The 17,836-nt window shown below is 42.4% G+C and overlaps 1 protein-coding gene across 10 annotated transcripts in view; it reads right to left on the bottom strand.

Annotated features, from left to right (window-relative positions):
* Nucleotides 1–17,836, bottom strand: part of SEMA5B (semaphorin 5B) — a 269,944-nt gene that overhangs the window by 76,407 nt on the left and 175,701 nt on the right. For all 10 annotated transcript variants that reach the window (XM_065070521.1, XM_065070522.1, XM_065070523.1 and 7 more), the window contains one exon: nt 2,648–2,710. In XM_065070521.1, the coding sequence (XP_064926593.1) occupies nt 2,648–2,710 (63 nt within the window). The remainder of the gene's footprint in view (nt 1–2,647; nt 2,711–17,836) is intronic.

Below are 17,836 nucleotides of genomic sequence, written 5' to 3'. Positions count from 1 at the left end.
CATTTGCTTCAGGCCTTCAGTTCAAAACTTTTTGCCTTCCTCAAAAAGATGCAGCAGATAGAAACACAAATTCTTGAGCTCAATTCAGGAATAAGCAGGTGAAATTTGTGGCCAGAGCTACACAGAGTCTCAGAAGAAATGACCCAATGGTACCTTCTAATCCCAAATCTGGGACCCAGATTCCTCATCTCCCTTTTCTCTGGCCAATAGGTACTCAAATGTGGAACAGCCACCACACCGTAATAACTATACTTCTGTGATATGCATTTTGTGGCTTTTATTCTTGCACTTTTTATTTTCCTTATGGTAAAGCTCTAAGAATTTTAGAAGGTATTTTCTAAGAAGCATGAATAAACTGATTTAGGTACTCAACAGGTGTAGAATAGAGGGGGAAAGGGCATTTTAATACATTAGGTGGCTTTGAAAACCTCACCCTAAAATACATACATCATTAAATCAGCAAGGAAAATGGACCAGTCATATAACTTATACAATCTACACTGTGATTTAATATAAGAGCCAAAGTTCCTCCTTATTTCTAACTTCTATCACCACATATCTAAGTGCCTGACGATCCATAACATATTTATAATCAAATCATCTGTGATAGGTAAAAAACTGCCAGTAGTCAAGTTTTGACAAAGCAGAGCTGAGGTAGGCAGAGCTCTGGTTCTTGCACCACCATTGCCCAGCAGAATCAGAAATATGAAATATTCACTGTAGCGCTGCCCTCACTCGCTGCATTTACCCAGCCGAGGGCAGAGATGCTGGGTCAGAGCTGGACTTCTGAGCTGGAGTAGAGCACTTCCCCAGCTGGCAAGGCTAAATTCAGTATTTTTGGAGCTAGTGCTAAGTCATTTCTCTGCAGTGTAACAAGCAACAAATGTGTAGACTCACCCTTAGAGGGACTCAGCTGAGGACACACAGGCTAGAGTAGATATGGGCTCAGGAGATCTGAGTTTATTTAGCTACTGCAAAATCCTTCTGCCTTTGTTTGTAGCTTCATGTCTTCTTGTCAGACTCCTAGTCAACACCTCTGTTTGACATTAATTGCATATCAAGAAGTGCCTAACAATCTGCTTATAGTTCCTCAGAACTTCACACCCATGGCCACTGTGCCCACCAAAGAGTTTCAAGCTCTGGATCACAAACTCAGATGTTCAGAACATTATCCTCATGAAATTTCTGGCAAACTTTTCACAGTGTGAGGAGGCAGCAGCAAAGATACTCAGACCATCGCTTTCTTTTGGCATTACAGTAAAAAAAGATAAATGGAAATTATCCTAGAATTTGTTCAGTCGAATGCATGGTTTTATTCAGGGTTGACAAAATAATTCTGGGTTATAAATTCAAACTCTTTATGAACAATGGGATACAATTTAAATCTCACAAACTTTACAATAGAAGAAAAGAGCAAAATCCTTCCTTTACATATGTTAAAGTACAAAGACTGCAAATTCAAAAATTCCTCATGCCCTGGGTTCTGGAACTTTTTAATTTTGTCCAACTTCTGTTGGGTTTTTCTACCAGCTGGCTATATTGGGTGTTCACCTAACCCAGCCCATTTGCCTCCCTGGTGTTTTCCTGCACAAAGTAGATCCTACACAGAACTAACAGATGTTCTAGGGTACCCAAACTACTGCTCTCCACAGGTACATGAGGCAAATTGTTGTGTATCTGGCAAAATTCAGGCTAGCTTTTTTGTGTATATACAGGTTAATTAAATAAAGTTTGTTGTATAAAATGAATGTGGTCAATGGAAGATCATATAATCCTTTGTTTAAAGCACTGAACTGGAACTTAGCAGAATTCCAGCATTTTGGGCCAGCCCCACAATCGTTGTCTGCTTGACTGTCCATGTCTAAGCAAAGATTGTGCTTATCCTCTCTTATCCTTTGTCCAACTCCGTTGGTTTAGACTGGGAACTCTTTGCAGTGTAGTATTAAGGACAATTGGACATCCTCTCAGTTAAGGTCTGAAGACAGTCCCAACACCACATTTGAAAATTCAAAATATTTCCTGCTCTTAGACAGATAGCTTTGTTTTATCATCCCAGAAAAAGGGCAGAAAGGACCTGTATTTGGACCAGAAATGTCTGTGAACTTCAGACATCTGGGACAGCATGTCTTGGTTCAAGCAATTCTTGCTTTGAGCTGCATTTCAGCAGACTGCACCTGCCTCTGAAGGAGTTCTGTGATATTCCACCTGAACAGACTGCAGTGTGCCAGCAGACACAATTTTCATGTTCAAGATGAACAAAGATGATCTGTACCTGCAAACAAGCATCAACGCCCACGTGGCTGAATGCCAGTGGCTCACTTCTGAGTACCAAAACTAAGCCAACCTGCCCAGCCTTAGACGCCACTGCAAGATGCTGTCCCTGGCTTGTGACCACTGTGTTCCTTCATGTGTCACACACTGTGCCCTCTCCAGCAGTGAAATCACCTTTAAATTTCACACAGAGCAAGTTTAATAACTTGGACGGGGGGCCTTTGGAATGGGTTGCTCTGTGGTGCTTATACACTTGTGGTGGTAGATAAACTGTTGCAAATTTACAAGCTCAAGCTGGTGTCAGATGCTCCCTGTGTGGATTTCACATGATGCAAATAAATTTACCCATAGCATCACTGCAGCAAGCAAAACTTACCTCTGTTTTCCCTTTACTTTGACAGGACCTCCTGGTGTCTTCATCTGAACCCCATGCTGTTGCCTGAGAAACCAAAACGCACAAGTCAGACGACAATGGCACCAACCACCACGTTTGGAGACTCCCAAAGCAAGAGCGAGTCTCTCCAGCCAATTTACACAGCCCAATTTAAAAGCAGCGTTGTGACGGTTGTGACAGTAAACACGTAGCTCACTCCCACTGTGCTCACAGGGCACACAAATGGTAAATAGATGAGAAGTCCAGAGGCAGAAGCAACTGGAATGTTATCAGAGGACAGACTTTAATTTACATGTAAATACAACTCCTGATCATCATTCAGCTGGCAGGTCCAAGACATAAGCCCCACACGCCAAGCCATCACCTTCTTTTCAAAGAGAACAGTGCTGTATAAAACCACCAGCTTTCATCACCAAAATGAAAACCTTTCTTACAGCACAGTCCAGGAGCTTTGCACAGATCTGCTGGTCTCCTTAAACTTACCCACAAGATTATCACCTTCTAAGTAATCCTGCGGTGAAGTGAGCTGGATAAAACAACAACTGGGAGCAGACAGGGAGAACCCAGAGAGACGGGAAGCAGGGAGAAAGGTTGGATGGCGAATTGTGATACCAGACAAGTGGGGTCAGGCCCTGAGGTGGAGTGAAACGCATTAGGGCTGCAGGCACTATTGACTGGGGGACGAGAGCATGAGGGATCCCAGTCAGCTCCGACCAGCTGCTTTGGACTGAAAAGGCCCTTTCCTTCTCAAGAGAACTCAAGACCAGCAAAGCTGCATTAGGGAGAACTTTCAGATTTAAAATATTCACCAACATACCCAGCCATTCAGTGCCCTTTCCCCCCTTCAGCACTTTTTTAAAATAGTCCTAACAAATTCAAGCAGGTATCGTTAGCTGGAGGTGAAAATACATATAAACACCCATACTATACATAATTCATCATTCTTGATACAAGACAAATAGCTCTGTTACATAGGGAAAGGCCAGGCTCGCAAACTTCAGATACAGATCCAAATCCCCCCTAAAAGAGACAGGATTTCTTTTCTTCCCCCAGTGCATTACCAATGCAGGAAACAGCTTAAATGTTTGGTCTGGATTTGAACTCTTCTTGAACCTTCTCACTGCAGCCAATATATATATTTTTTAACTCTGGGCTTCTATAGAAATTGTACCCTTGACACACGATAATTCCCGGATTTTGCAGAAGAAAGGTGGGAGACCAGTAAGAGGAGGAGATGAATTTTCCCACGCCCAGCTCAGGTCCATGATGACACTTGCTCAGAACCACAAGAAATGCCAGCACCTAGGAAACGCATTTATAGGCGACATTGGGGAAGGGATAGGTCTACCTCACTCAGAAAAAAAAAAACAAAAAAATGGTATCTTCAGTATTAGCTGAGTATTCAGTTCAATTTGGTGTGAAGAAAGACTTTAGGAACACAGGTGGGGGAAGGGAAGAGCATGGATCTTTCCCTGGGAGTCACCTGGGAAATAACCTCCCATGTACTGCAGCCCAATCCAGGCTGAAGGCCAAAAGCTCATGCCTCAGAAGTGTTTTTGTGAGAGCCGGGATAAGTCCTTCCTGGAAAATATAATTTAGCCATATCCTGAGAGGGGATAGTCACTGGATGAGAGAGCTCATGTCGATAAGCCATCACAGGAGAGCAAGGAATTTTGACTGGTGACTCCCAGGAGCCCTTGACATCTGCAAAACAACTGCACAGCAGCATTTTGATCCCCAGCCCCAGCTCTGGCCCATATTCATCTAACAACAATACCCTTGCAAAAAAAAAAGACAGCTTATTAGGTGGCTCTTCTTTCCATTTCAAACAGAGGCAGAGCACTCTCCATTATACAGCTCGCCTCACCTTAACAGTGCTTGACAAGGTAAAACGAAAATTTAAAAAAAATTGTTGGTTACTTCAGCAATCAGTGCTGCTTCTCTGCAAATACTCTGGATCTTCTGGGACTGCAGCAATGGGACAGGGAAGAATTTGGCCTCCCAGGGGACACCCAGCTCTTCCTGCCAGACACCTGCACCCCAGAGCTTTGAGGCACGTTGTAAACAGAGCTCATGTCAGAGCACAGGTCCCCTCCAGCTGCGTTCTTGGTGCCTACATGTTTATTAGGCAACAGTGCCCTTCAGCTTTCTGAAGCAATACCTTGATGAGTCTAGTGACAAACAGAAGTTCTTGGTGATGGCCCAAATTATAGGAACATGTTGTTTGTGACTGCACCATTAGTCAGGGTGCACTTCATTAGAGCTAAGAGGATAATTAAGCAATATGGCATTCCAGAGCATGTTTTATAAGTCCCACACATGTCTTTGGTGGGAGAGGAAGAAGCTAGGTTGAGGGCTAACTTCAATGACCCCTAGTGACTCAAAGAAAATATTAATGACTCTGTAAAGCAGAACTTCTTGTCAATAATAAAAATGTAATTGAAAGCCAAGGAGCTAACGTGTATTTCAATAATTGTACTGCAAGGTATGAATACGCACCAGTCAGCTGACGTACAGCCTACACAGGTCCTTCTGCTGGGCTCCTGGGAGCCCACACACATCTCTGGTCATGGCCTTTGGGTTGGACCAGGTGAGAGGTCCTGGGCAGGCTCAGACCTCTGAGCTTGGGACTTTCGCCTAAGCATTCCAGCTTTGATTGGTTTCTTCACTTGATGGATCAGCTGACTTTTCAAATCAAAATGTCCCACTCTTCTCATGTCTGTTGTGTTGGGCTTCTCTGTGCAAAATCCCTGTGTAATATTGGTGTTCTGCTGCCTGCATCTCACTGGTATGTCCAACCCAAGCCCCTCCTTCCCAGATGAAATTTTCTTTCTCTGCCCTAGATTATTTTTGCCCCAGTATCAAACTACATCTTGGACATTTGACAGAGAAACCTTCAGAAAGATCTCTCTCTTCTAGAGTAGATATCTGTGTACTCATACGTTTCTCAGTGAGGCAGACACCCACCAAACACTACAGCACTGAAAGCTGTTTTGTACTTTTGCCTCCTTACCTGGTCATAGTGCTTCCCAATAGCCAGCTTCTTCCACACTGACTTAGGTGCCTCCCCTCCCACTCCTCATCTTCCTCAATAACCTAAATTAATGCCATTTCTTTTTACTGCTGCAAGCTGCGTTTGCATGCTTGGATGAGGTATAAACTGTACCCATCAAAAGGTTTTGGTCACTCAGTTGGGTCATCATTCAGAATTTATGATTCATTTTCTCAGTTGTCCAAGACATTTAAGTTTCCCAGTTCCATAAAACATATCTGGGATTATTTTTGTTCCTCCTGCTGTACATGGCAGTCGAGAGCAGTAGACACCTCTGGACCCCTGTGGCAATAAACCAACTCTGATGGCTGTGGGTCATGGAAAAGGGAGCCTGGATGAAGATGTGGCAAACCTGAGAGCAAGGCTACATAAACACTGGACAGTATATACTTTCTCCTGGCTTCTTCCCTGCTTGCCCTGTGCTTAAGCAACCAAGCAAACAGTTTTTAGGCTGCTAGGTCAGCAATTCCTCCCCTTATATCCTTAACAAGAGCACCCCAGCTCCTCATGCTACCTCCTTATAAGGTCTCCAGCATCTCTTCCCTCCTGCATTTTCAGAAGAAATGTAGTTTCTAACAGTGTTCTCAACCACTTCAAAGGCTTCCCTTGTGGCCCATGTGCAGAATGGGGGAACACCAGATTCATTTGCCATCTGAATGAAACAACCAGCTCAGAGATGCAGCTGCTGTGAAGGACAAGGGCCATGCAAACCACAAGCAGGAATGCCCAGCCAGGTACGAGAGTACCAGTAACTTTGTCCCTGAACTGAAAATGCAATTATGTGCCCTCTGTCAGCCTATTTGCATGGACACCTGGTTCTTCACATCTCTATTTCTGTCCTTGAGTTCTACACAGACAGATTTTCTCAATAAGAGAAAAAGGTTTGTGTGTTATTTCTGTGTCTTTAGGAAGTCACAAGGAGAAGAACATCACAGGAGAAGCAGCCATGTGTACAACCACATGTACCTGGGGCAACACTGCCCAACTAGAAATTAACAGAAATGGGCCACAATGGCTAAGCTCAGTGCATACCTGGATATTCAAATGTCACACTCAGACACAGAAAGAGTTAATGCCTCCTCTAATAAATTACAAGCATCACAATTTGCTCCCAGTTCAGACAGCAGATCAACAGTACTTCAGAAATTCTAGCTCATCATGTGCTGTCAAATCAGTTATTCAGCATGTGCTGCTGGGAGAAGCTTTCTAGATACATTTATTTAATTACCTGCACTTTTCAGCGTTGGCACCCAAAGTACCTGTCTGTAACTAGCAAGTCCTGTTATCAATAGTTATGTGCATCCTCAAATGCTGATGCGAAAATCTCTTTGACTTCTATGGACCAGCATTTACACTGACGCCAGCAATTTGTAATTACTTAAAACACCAAGTATGAATTTAATAGATTAGGCAGACACTAATCCCTGCACTGTACTTGCACCACAGAGGTTGCAGGTTTTAGTGCAAAACCAGAATATTGCTTTAAAACTGGAAAGTGAAGACTGGAAAAGAATAGGTTATATGCATATCTATCAGGTAAATTAAACCTGTTCTTAATTTCTAAAGTCTTTTATTACAAACAACCTACCAGTTACCAACCTCACTTCCATTAAACAAGTACCCTGTGCAAGCTACTGGCAGCCTTGCATGCTTGCCGACAGACCCAGAATCATGTCGATCTCTCCTATTAGGGGAAAAAAGTGTAACACAAAAATGTACATTGTGTATGTTTGGAAGGAGATGAAAAAAAAACAAGTACAGGCTTACTGAAAAAATAACCAAAAATACAGGGTCTGACTGTGTGAGATGTTCAGCATTTCCTAAAAGGCACTGAGTTCCTCAGGTTTCTGCTAACATCAGCAGAAGCAGCACCTTGTGTCCCAGGCTTGGGTCTGCAGGGATTGCTACTGGCAGGAGCTTCCATTTCCATCAACGCTCTGCAGCGCCCACAGGAGACTTCTCAATCTGCCCACGGAGCCAGAGGTGACCCGAGTTCTCCACATGCGCCGCGCAGGGCACCCCGAGCAGAGCCTGCCAGTCACATCAGCCTTTGCTGAGCTAGTTCTGCCTGAGGAAGGAGGGCAGGAGGTGGTGTGATGTGACGTGACAGTTTCTGTGCACCAGAGACCCAGGCTGGCAGCATCATTTCTTTCGCTGTGTATTTATTTACATCTTCCTTCCAGAAACTGTACAAAGCACTAGTATGTTCAGAGAAATTTACCTCTTGAACAAAATCAAAAACAAAATCAAAACAAACAAGCACCAACCAAAACACTTGCTTTGAAGGCAGCTTCCTGGATCCCTTATACCAGCATCAAAACTCTCCATTTCTTATTTACATTTACTGAATTTTTTTTGGATCAGCTCATTTCACAGCAAGGTACAGAAAATTTTATCCAAGTCTGGGGAGACAGGAACATGGAGGGACCATGTTTTTGCATGGCATTTAATATCTGCCAACTTTAAGGAAATAAAACACATATTTACATACCCTACTGGACCAGTTTAACTTAACCACATGCTTAAGGACTTCATTCAATCAGGGTGCAGACTGAGTCCTTCAGGTAGTGGCAGCTCAGAGGCCAGCTCATTCCCCTGCAAGATGTCAGCCTCAGTCTTTTAATCCATACTGACAAACACATTTCAGACATCTAAAATATCCCCCATAGATTCTTGCTGATAATGACAAAACCATGGGTTTGTTTCTATATACTTTGCAGTCACTACAGAAGACAGCACCAGTGTAAATCTACCCTTCCCTGGGAAAATTCTACAGCATTTAAAAGAATTGGTAACTCCTGGGTGTTACAGCACTTAGAAGAAAAAAAATCTCTGAAAGACAGTTCTATAGCTTGGATCCATAAAATCCATGAAAAGGTTCTTGTTTAACTTAGGTTTCTATGATGTATACTGTAAAAACATGTCTAAAACACTTTAGTTTTTTCTTCCCTATTTAATCCTCCAAGATTTCTCTATAAAGACTTGCTGCCTTAGCCTAAAAGCAGAAAGTTAAATTCCCTTTTTGAAACATTGGCTTTTGTCTCACAAGGACAAGGCACATTTACAGTGCTCTATAAATAACAACTCATTGAAATCTAACTTCTTAATAATAAAGCACAGCAGCTTAATACCCTAGAGGCCATTTTTGAAGCTCCAACACTGATAATTTATTAAAATGGTGATAAACATGTCTGATAAACAGATAACTAATACCAAACGAACATAATGCCAAGCTTCAATAAATAGTTCTGCTACATACTGCAGCATACAAATTACAGATCACCGCTGTGTGCAGTGACAGATGTGAGGAATGATCACAGGACTCAGTCAATTCATTGCGGGGAGGGGAGCGGGCTTGGATGAAGGGAATTGCCTTGTGTTTTATCAAATTATTAATTGATTTCCCTTCAGAGATCTCAGATCCTTCGAGATAGGGTAAAGCTCAATCTGTTTACTTAATTTAAACAAAGCACCCATAGTGCCTATCAACAGACTGGCCAACTTGCACAGCTCTTCTGGAGGGGCTGGACAGTAAGACGGCTGGGGAAGACCTCAAAATGCAACACTTAAAAGATGGGGGGCTGCAAACATGCCAAAAAATAATAGAAGTCCATCAGTGAGTTCTAGTTTCCATAACCTTAATCTCTGAATTAGAGCTTTGCTCTAGAAACAAAAGTCAGCCCCTTACTATACTGGGACTGATTTTGGCCTGGCATTTATTGACTGCTGCAGATGATTGCTCACACTGTTCATGTCAGAGCAGAAGTAGATGTTACATACTGGCACAGTAAAGATGGACTAATTCATCAGAAAGAAGGACTTTCTCATTTTAAGAATCGATCTTTAGCTCAGCTCCAAATAATATCATCTTCGGATATCCATATTTCTCTGTCTCAGGGACTCTTACCACATCCTTCGAAAGAGAAATGCGAAAGTCTGAATGAAGATCTGCAGCCGTAGCTCACCTGTTTCACAAAAATTACAGAAATACTGTACATCTGTCCCACTAGTCAGGGAGGAGAGTTTCCAGAAAGTCTGATTACATTCTCTTTGTTGGTTTCCTTCTTAAGCCTCACTGATTTAGACCAGCGTCTGCCCTCCCACCTCCTGTTTTCAGACTGTCCACACAGACAGATGAAGCATCACTGTAACGCCGGGCAGAACAGGGGCTCAGCCGCCGGGCATGGGAGCTCTGCGTCCTCTGATCCAGCTATCCCAGCCCCATGAGCTACTCTACATTAGCTGAGTCATGGTAACCAGCTCTGTTTGTGGTCTTGTCTCACCCCAGATGCAAGTAAAATACTTTTTAAAATCCTGCAGAGTCTTCCTCCCGCACAGAGAGCACATTCCCTCAGCCGAGCTCCACGGCTGGCAGCAAGCTCCTGCACCTCCGCCGTGTCTGTGTCTACAAAGCCAACACATTTTCAACTGCAGATGTCACCAACTCCTTTTTGAGGACAAGTTTTCAGCTGCTTTGAGTTCTTCTTGGATGGCCAATGCTACTGATTTTCTCTCACACACAACTTCAAAATCCCTTGTTATTTACTTGTATTATAGGAGCACGTAGAGACATGAACCGAGACTGTGACCCCATATTTCTAGGCAATAGACAAACATGCTGTGGCAGAGAATTTCTGTCTGAGAGCTTTTACAAACTAAACAGACAACACGGGCACATGGGAGGAAAGGAAAACCAGAAGCACAGAGAGGTCAACTGACTAGGAAAAGCCACGGAGCATGTCAGAGGCAGAGACGAGCACGGAACTTTGCTCTCTTGAGGACTAAAAACTTTCCTGTCTAGCACAAAATGAGTTCTTAGAGAGCTATTTTTTTTTTTTGCTAGCATCACAAAATGCATCCACTGGATCAGTGGTGCACAGAGTGAGTAGGTTTAGAGAGCAGAACAAAAGGTGAGATGCCACATGTCCTGTCCTTTCTGACTTCTTGGGGCATGGCCACAGCTAATGTACAAAACCAAATTTGAGTTTTGTTGTTTTCAACTTCCGTTGGTCCTGCAGGAGATTCCATTAACAACATACAGTCTGTAAATCGGACACTCCTCTCTCTCTGCAGTGTTTGGTAGGAATTTACAACTCCAGACCACGCATTTGCTTATCTGAAAGGAGCATTGTATGAGGCTTAACAGATCACGGTTTCTAAAGCATACCCAAATAGAAAGCGCTGTACAAGTATAAAGTTTTACTATTAAACCCAATTGTCTAAAGTTTAAGTAAAGAGCGTTTGATACCAAGTACTAAAACTAAAATGGTGTTTTCTAAGACAAACAATAAATACAGATAGTCACATCCAGGCTACAAACTGTACTTTTCAGCTCTTTGGGTATTCTAGTGTGCAAAGGTCAGCTTATAGTGGAACTTCTGGCTCAACCTTGAGGAGTTACTGTCAAATTAAAATTCATATTTGAAGCAAGAAGATTGGTGTTTTACACATATTTCAATAACCCTGGTGTAAAACACTTGTAACTCGATGCTGAGTTCTACACAGTGGAGAATTTGAGCTTTTTTGCATAAGGGAACTTTCTTTCTCATCCAAATTTGCAGTTTTCATAGCGTCTGTGAGGGCAGGACTCCCTGTGCAAGCCTGTGTAGGTATAGCCTTGCCAAAATGCATTATTATAATATACAATGCACCAATGTAGCAGTGGACGGCCGAGCTCAGAGACAACGGAGCATAACCACACCACAGGGAAAGGCCTCAGCTCCCCAGCCACATAACTCATCGTGAGGTTCTGGTAACTAGAAGAGTTTTCGTATACTAAGGATGGGTTTCTTCCAAGACACAAAGACGACACATGGGATAAAGCAAGAGGAGAGCAGATATTAACCAAGGGTGGGGAAAGATGGGCTTCATGGGCTGATTCCAAGTGGGGTGAGTCTCTTACAGGAAGTGATAAGCAGGTCTGTGAAAGACCCTTAACATTAATACAAGCACTAACACAATGCAACAAGGATATGGCCAAAGAAAGGGGTAGAAATGTCAAAAGACATTGGTGATCCAGTAACATAAGGAGCTATGGATGTGATGCTATACCTGAACAGAAGGGCTTGCAGAAGCCAGGAATGATGCCCAGATTACAGGTTTTAGCAACAGACTGAATTGTAGTGCTGTCCTTAAGGGTAAAGAAAGGAGAACACACTCTGCTGTGGCTATGTGCCATGCTTAGACTGACAGCTATGTATTTATGCAGCAATGTTAGACAAACACGCCAACATGTTACTTTGGAAGAAAGATATAGCTCTGAAGAAGAGAGATAAAGATGGCACTGGATTTGTTTCCACTATCTAGTGTTTGTATTTTTATCATTCTATGCAAACAAAAACATCAGTCTGTGACAATGATTTCATTTTGCTGATGATCAACTTCATTTTGCTTGAAAGTGCTTAACACTGCAATGATTTACTTGCAAAATACTATATGGGAATGCCTTTTTTTTTTTGAAAACAACCCATTTGATATTTTTATTGCTTTTAAGCATGCAAAAGCATGGACAGGGCCAAATGCAAATGAATAGTCTTAGTTAACTGGGACATTTGGCATGCTAGTAATAAAAAAAAAAAAAGACCTTAAAGCTCCCACCCATAGCCAGTTTAGGATGAATGACAACACCCAGAACCGGAGAAGGGCACAGGGGATGTTAAAGAAGGATGACTTACAACATTTACTATTACTGAAGATCAAAAGCACACAGAAACTGAGACAATACTTCTAACATACTGGGTAATTAACAGCCACAGTGGAATTTGGTTTCTTGCCATGTCACATTGAGTTTATAGCTTATGACAACAAACATTTACTAAATGTACTGGAGATTACAGAGACATAAGATTATATGATAAATCAATAAAATAACTAAATAAAGAGGCTAAAATACACTGACTAAAAAACAATTATAGAAAAATTGCACTGCAGTCAAGCACAAGTTGGGAATATAAGCACAGTAAATACACATGCACATGGTGTAGCTCACACTGGCCAGGTGGGCACCACACTGTTTTTAATGCAGCTGCTACAAACACGGTACAACAAGCTATTTCTAAGAAGCAAGCCAGAGAACAGAGCCACAGCAATGGTCGTCCTTGATAAAGCAGAGGCAATTCTTCCTTCGAGGCTACTTTACCGCCAAAAGATGTCCATCTCCACCCCTTTATGTTCTTTGGCAGAGTCGCCATTCAGAACTAAATCCCTCCTTCCCCTTTGTGGGCTCCACTGATGGATGTGACAAGACTTCTAAGCAGCCTCCTCTCACTGTTTTGTACAATGATTTCTGGAGTAGGAGGTTCAAAAACCCTTCCAATGGACCAGCCCATATTCAGTACAAAATCAATTTACCATGGCTATAGTCCCCTTTGTATTTCTGCATCAAGCAAGGCGATTTTATTCTCCTTCATTTTTCTGCTCTGGGTTTACTTGCCATTGTGCCTCTTTGAAGCTCACTGCTATGTAAAGATGTTAGGGGTTCTCCACTATACATCTTTTTGTGTTCCCTCCCCCGCTGCTTCAGAGACAGACCGGACAAACCCTGCACAGTTAACTGAGTGCATTTCTGTGCACCCACGTTCAGAGTTCAGCTACGGAAAGCAATCTTCCCGTATATGCTTCAATCCAAAAATGGAATCACCAAAGCACATGTGAAAGCTCTGTGTATTATCAGCTTTCTAAAGTGGGGAAATCTTGCATTCTTTATTCCTCTCCAGGTTACATCATTGAATATACTTGTTCAGCATTTATTTGTTTGCTTTGAGAAGGAGCTAAAATAAGTTTGAGGAAATGCCCAATTTGGATCTGATTCTCCCAACAATTAGGCTGAGATTCAGGAATCGATATCAGCACATCCTGCAGTATTAAAGAGACTAATGAAGAACTCAAGATGACATTTTCACTGTTCTGTGCCTCCTGTTTTTCTTTAGGGAAATCACATCTATTGCATTAGAGGGGGCCTAATACACTTTCAGATGACAAACACTGCAATATATTCTCATTAAAATTGTGTGAGATGTTGAACATGGTTTGAGTCCCGTCTTAGCTTGAAAAAAGGAGGCAGCATACAATTAAACAAATAAATGTGCATACAATTCAACGTATCCTATCAATATTCTCTTCTGGCCGTGCACTTTAGCTTGGTGTAGTACAACGAAAAGGGAAAAAAAGGTACTGGAAATCTTTAATTAAGTGAAAGATGTATTATTGAGATCAAATGAAAGCTTTGAGATTACTTTAGTTAGCAAGGCAAGTTTCATACAAGCCAAAGAAACTGGGAAAGTTTTGCAAGGCAGGCTGAAAACAGAGATCCTGCCCGAGCCTGCCTGTACCACGGGAATTTAAGTGAAACTAGACTCTCTCTCCTGTTTTTCCCCATTTTAAAGTAATAGTTTTTGAGCTTCAAGAATATGGGCAAAAAATTCTAAATCCTCAGCTTAACAGGAGTCTTTGTACTTTGCCTGTTTAATACAGCAGATATGTCTGAATTTCCATTTGTTTTTCAGGCCTAGAGAAAGGATTCAGGCTCCTCTTCCTAGATACCAGGATTTTTACATGTACTGTAGAAGCACATTAAATACTCAGCTGCAGTCTTGCTAGGCTTTTCTGCTTAAAATTAAATAGCAGTCCTCAGCCTAGTGAGCCTGAATCCTAGGGTTAAGATGAAAGACAACGTGTGGCTGAAAACAGGCAGAAAGAACAAGGAGCAGCGAGATGACTGGTATTTGCAACCAGAGAGTACACATGGTGCACAGACAAGAGCGGTGCAAGCTTCCCAGGGAAGTTTTTGGCAACACACCTAGATTTTGACCTTTAGACTCTCTGGCTTCTCTGGGGTTTGGTGCTCAGTATCACAAACTGTCAGAAAATGTCATTTCTGATAAATCACTACTAACCAAGAATAAGTGCGATCTTTCCGATGTTACCAGGCTGGGCTGGAAGAGGAAGTCAGCGATGAAAAGTCCCCCATATTTTTGATGAAACAGATTTTGCTATTTTTTTAATTGTTCTATAGCTACATTGTGCATTACATATCTGCTCTCCTCTGCCAGGTGCCTAATGCTCTTGATAAGCTAATTACAGCCTTCTGCTTATTTCATGTCAAGCTTAACTCCCCAGTCTGAGCCTAGCTTGCAGTTCTGGCATGTTTTTTCCTTAATCTGAGACCATCTGTGCTCCATCAGCAAGGAACACTTAAATACAGAGAAAGTGAAGAACCAACAGTGCTGAATTCCCTGTACGCTGCCTCCCCAACTCCCCAGCATTTCCAATTAAGTGTGAAGCCAACATCCATCCAGACCCAAACACACTGGAAGGTTTTGAGCAGCCTACAGTTGTCTATGAATGCAGCAACACTGTCAATGGGTAAATGAGAAGCCAGAAAGGACCTGAATCTCTCCATTTCTTTACATGAAAATCTTCATATTTCAAATACTATCACATTGCCAGCAATACATGCAGTGGCTGAGTTCAGCACTTGATCAATGTAAAATCAAATACTTGTCTCAGAGAAGCACAAGGAGTCATTTTGGGAAAAAGCAATGGCGCTGATTTATCAAGAACCCCAAAGATATTCCTCAAGTCTTATGTTTACTGCTGCAAAACAGAAGAGCGCAACCGTTTAAAATCAAAACAGAACTGCAACATTAGGAACAATGGTTCTCCTCTCCTGTCCCACCACTAGAAGTTCAAGTGTTTCTAAGCCCTGTTGTCCCAGCTGGACACAGTCCCTGTCGCTGCTGCTGGAAGCGGCCGCAGCCCCATCGCTGCATGGAGCATCAACCCACCCGGCTTCCTCCTCAGGCTGGGAAACAGATGCCTTCAGCCACCCTGCTTGGTCTGTCACAGTTTGCCTTGCTTCTGCCTCCTCTTTTCCAACACCAGACGTCAGCACCTGACGCCTTAGTGAGCTCTGCCAAGATTCATCTCAACAAGGAATTTATTTGCTCCTTCTCCTGCAAAGAAGCCTCTGATGCAGTGTCTTTTATTCCTTCCTTCCAGCTCCTCTGTTCTCTTCTCCAGTCTGCACTCTCCTGCCAACTCGGGATTTATTTTCCAATTTCCTTCAGTTTGAGTCCTGCCCTCACCTTCCTCCTGCCACCTGGCTCTTCTCTCACCTCCTCTCCAGCACATTTGCATTTGACCTCTACCAAGGTCAAAGATTCCACAAATTAGTTTTGAAAATATACCTTATAATTAAGATGAGGGGAATACAAAATGATTCTCTAACAGGATTAATACAGCATACTTCTTTGTGCTTCTGCTAACTCCTTTTTAGTGGTTTTCAGCATTTTCACATTTATCTTGTCTTAAAAAAATATATTTTTCTTTTTTCTGCCTTGTTCTTAAACCCTCAGTAACTGATCTCACAGCAAAAGCCACCAAATTTGTAACAATTATATTAGCCACATACTTTCTTTTCTCCCGTCACTGTGTTTACCACTACTGTGTTTATGAACCATTGATCATTCCTTCCTGCCCCATGCATCAAATCCCTCTCCTCTTAGGCAACTGCAGTTTGTCTCTTAATACTTCCAGGCTGACTTAAGAACTTTTTTGTCATCCTTAACAAAGCTTAAATCACTTCTCTCAGAACAACCTTGCAGCCTATTCAAATGGCTGCAGCCCTGATAGTCCTTTTTCTTTACTTGTAATGAATTAAAACACTCTTTTTCAAAAACCTCAAAACCATGCTTTGTCTCCTGAGGTGGTTAATTAATAATTAAAACATTGTGTGGAACTTGATTCACATCCCTGCCACAGAAGTGTTTCCCATGAAAACATATTTTTATTAACCCTGCCCCCAAATTCTTTCCAAGCTGTTCTTTTTTAAACAAATTTACAGAATTATTTATATTCTTAGTATTTTCATCCAAAGAGATTTTTTTTTATTTTTCCCCTACTACACACCAACTACTCTACTTTAACATTAAAAGGTTTTCATTTCAGAAGTTTAGACAAAAGTAGTGAAAAATGGGTCCATTTTAAACGTGAACATGCTGAAGTTGCATAATTGCTTACCCAGAAAGCAGAGGTGAAGAGAAAAACTGCTTAATATTACATGCACTATGACTCAGAATATAACAACTTTGCAGACTCACGATTAAGGCAAAATCCCTATATTTACAAGTGAATATCACCATGTGTAATACTTAGGTCTTAAAACAGCCACACATTTCAAAGCACTTCAAAAGGACAAATATCATTATCTCAGGTTCATATGTGAAGAAATGAAAGGCCAGACTGGAGAGGGCTGGCAACTACCTTCCCTCCCCACAGCTGTACAAGGGAGACAGCTAGCCTATGCTATACAAACTCTCCTCATGGAGAACATGCATTTTTTCTGTGTATTTCCTTCCACTGAATCGCCGTGCTTGGTCTTCTCAATCTCAGAGCAGCCTCTCCTCAGTCACATTAATGATAACAACATATCAGGTAGCTATCACAGAATCACAGGTTGGGGTTGGAAGGGACCTCTAGAGATCATCAGTCCAACCCACCTGCTGAAGCAGGTTCACCAGAGCAGATCGCACAGGAATGTGTCCAGGTGGGTTTTGAACATCTCCAGAGAAGGAGACTCCACAGCCTCTCTGGGCAGCCTGTTCCAGGGCTCTGACACCCTCAAAGAAAAGAAGTTTCTCCTCATATTCAGATGGAACCTCCTGTGCCCATTGCCCCTCATCCTATTTTTGGTCACCACTGAGAAGAGCCTGGCCCCATCCTCTTGACACCCATCCTTAATTGGTAGGTTTTATAAGGTACCCTCTCAGCCTTCTCCAGGCTGAACAGACCCAGCTATAACCACAGTGCAGCAACTTTTTAGATGAGAGAAGCATTTCAGTGACAGCAAAATACCTGTAAGATCATTGTTCCTATTGACCATTCAAGCTGCAGTGGCACCCAGCAACTCATTTATACCCCACATCCCTCACCCTCCTCCAGCGGAACAACCCAACCTTCCTCTCCTATTGCCTACCCATTAGCTGGTAACTCATAGCACCTGTGACTAACTGATGTTGTTTAGCTGGAGGTTTGCTACTCCTCTTGTGAGCCCTGAAGAAAAGCTTCTGAGCTTGAATACTTGCCATTCTCCTCCAGCCAAGGTGGCTGGACATACCATA

This window comes from Columba livia, chromosome 7, assembly GCF_036013475.1.
Source record: "Columba livia isolate bColLiv1 breed racing homer chromosome 7, bColLiv1.pat.W.v2, whole genome shotgun sequence".
NCBI lineage: Eukaryota > Metazoa > Chordata > Aves > Columbiformes > Columbidae > Columba > Columba livia.
This window is presented reverse-complemented; position numbering and strand designations above follow the sequence as displayed.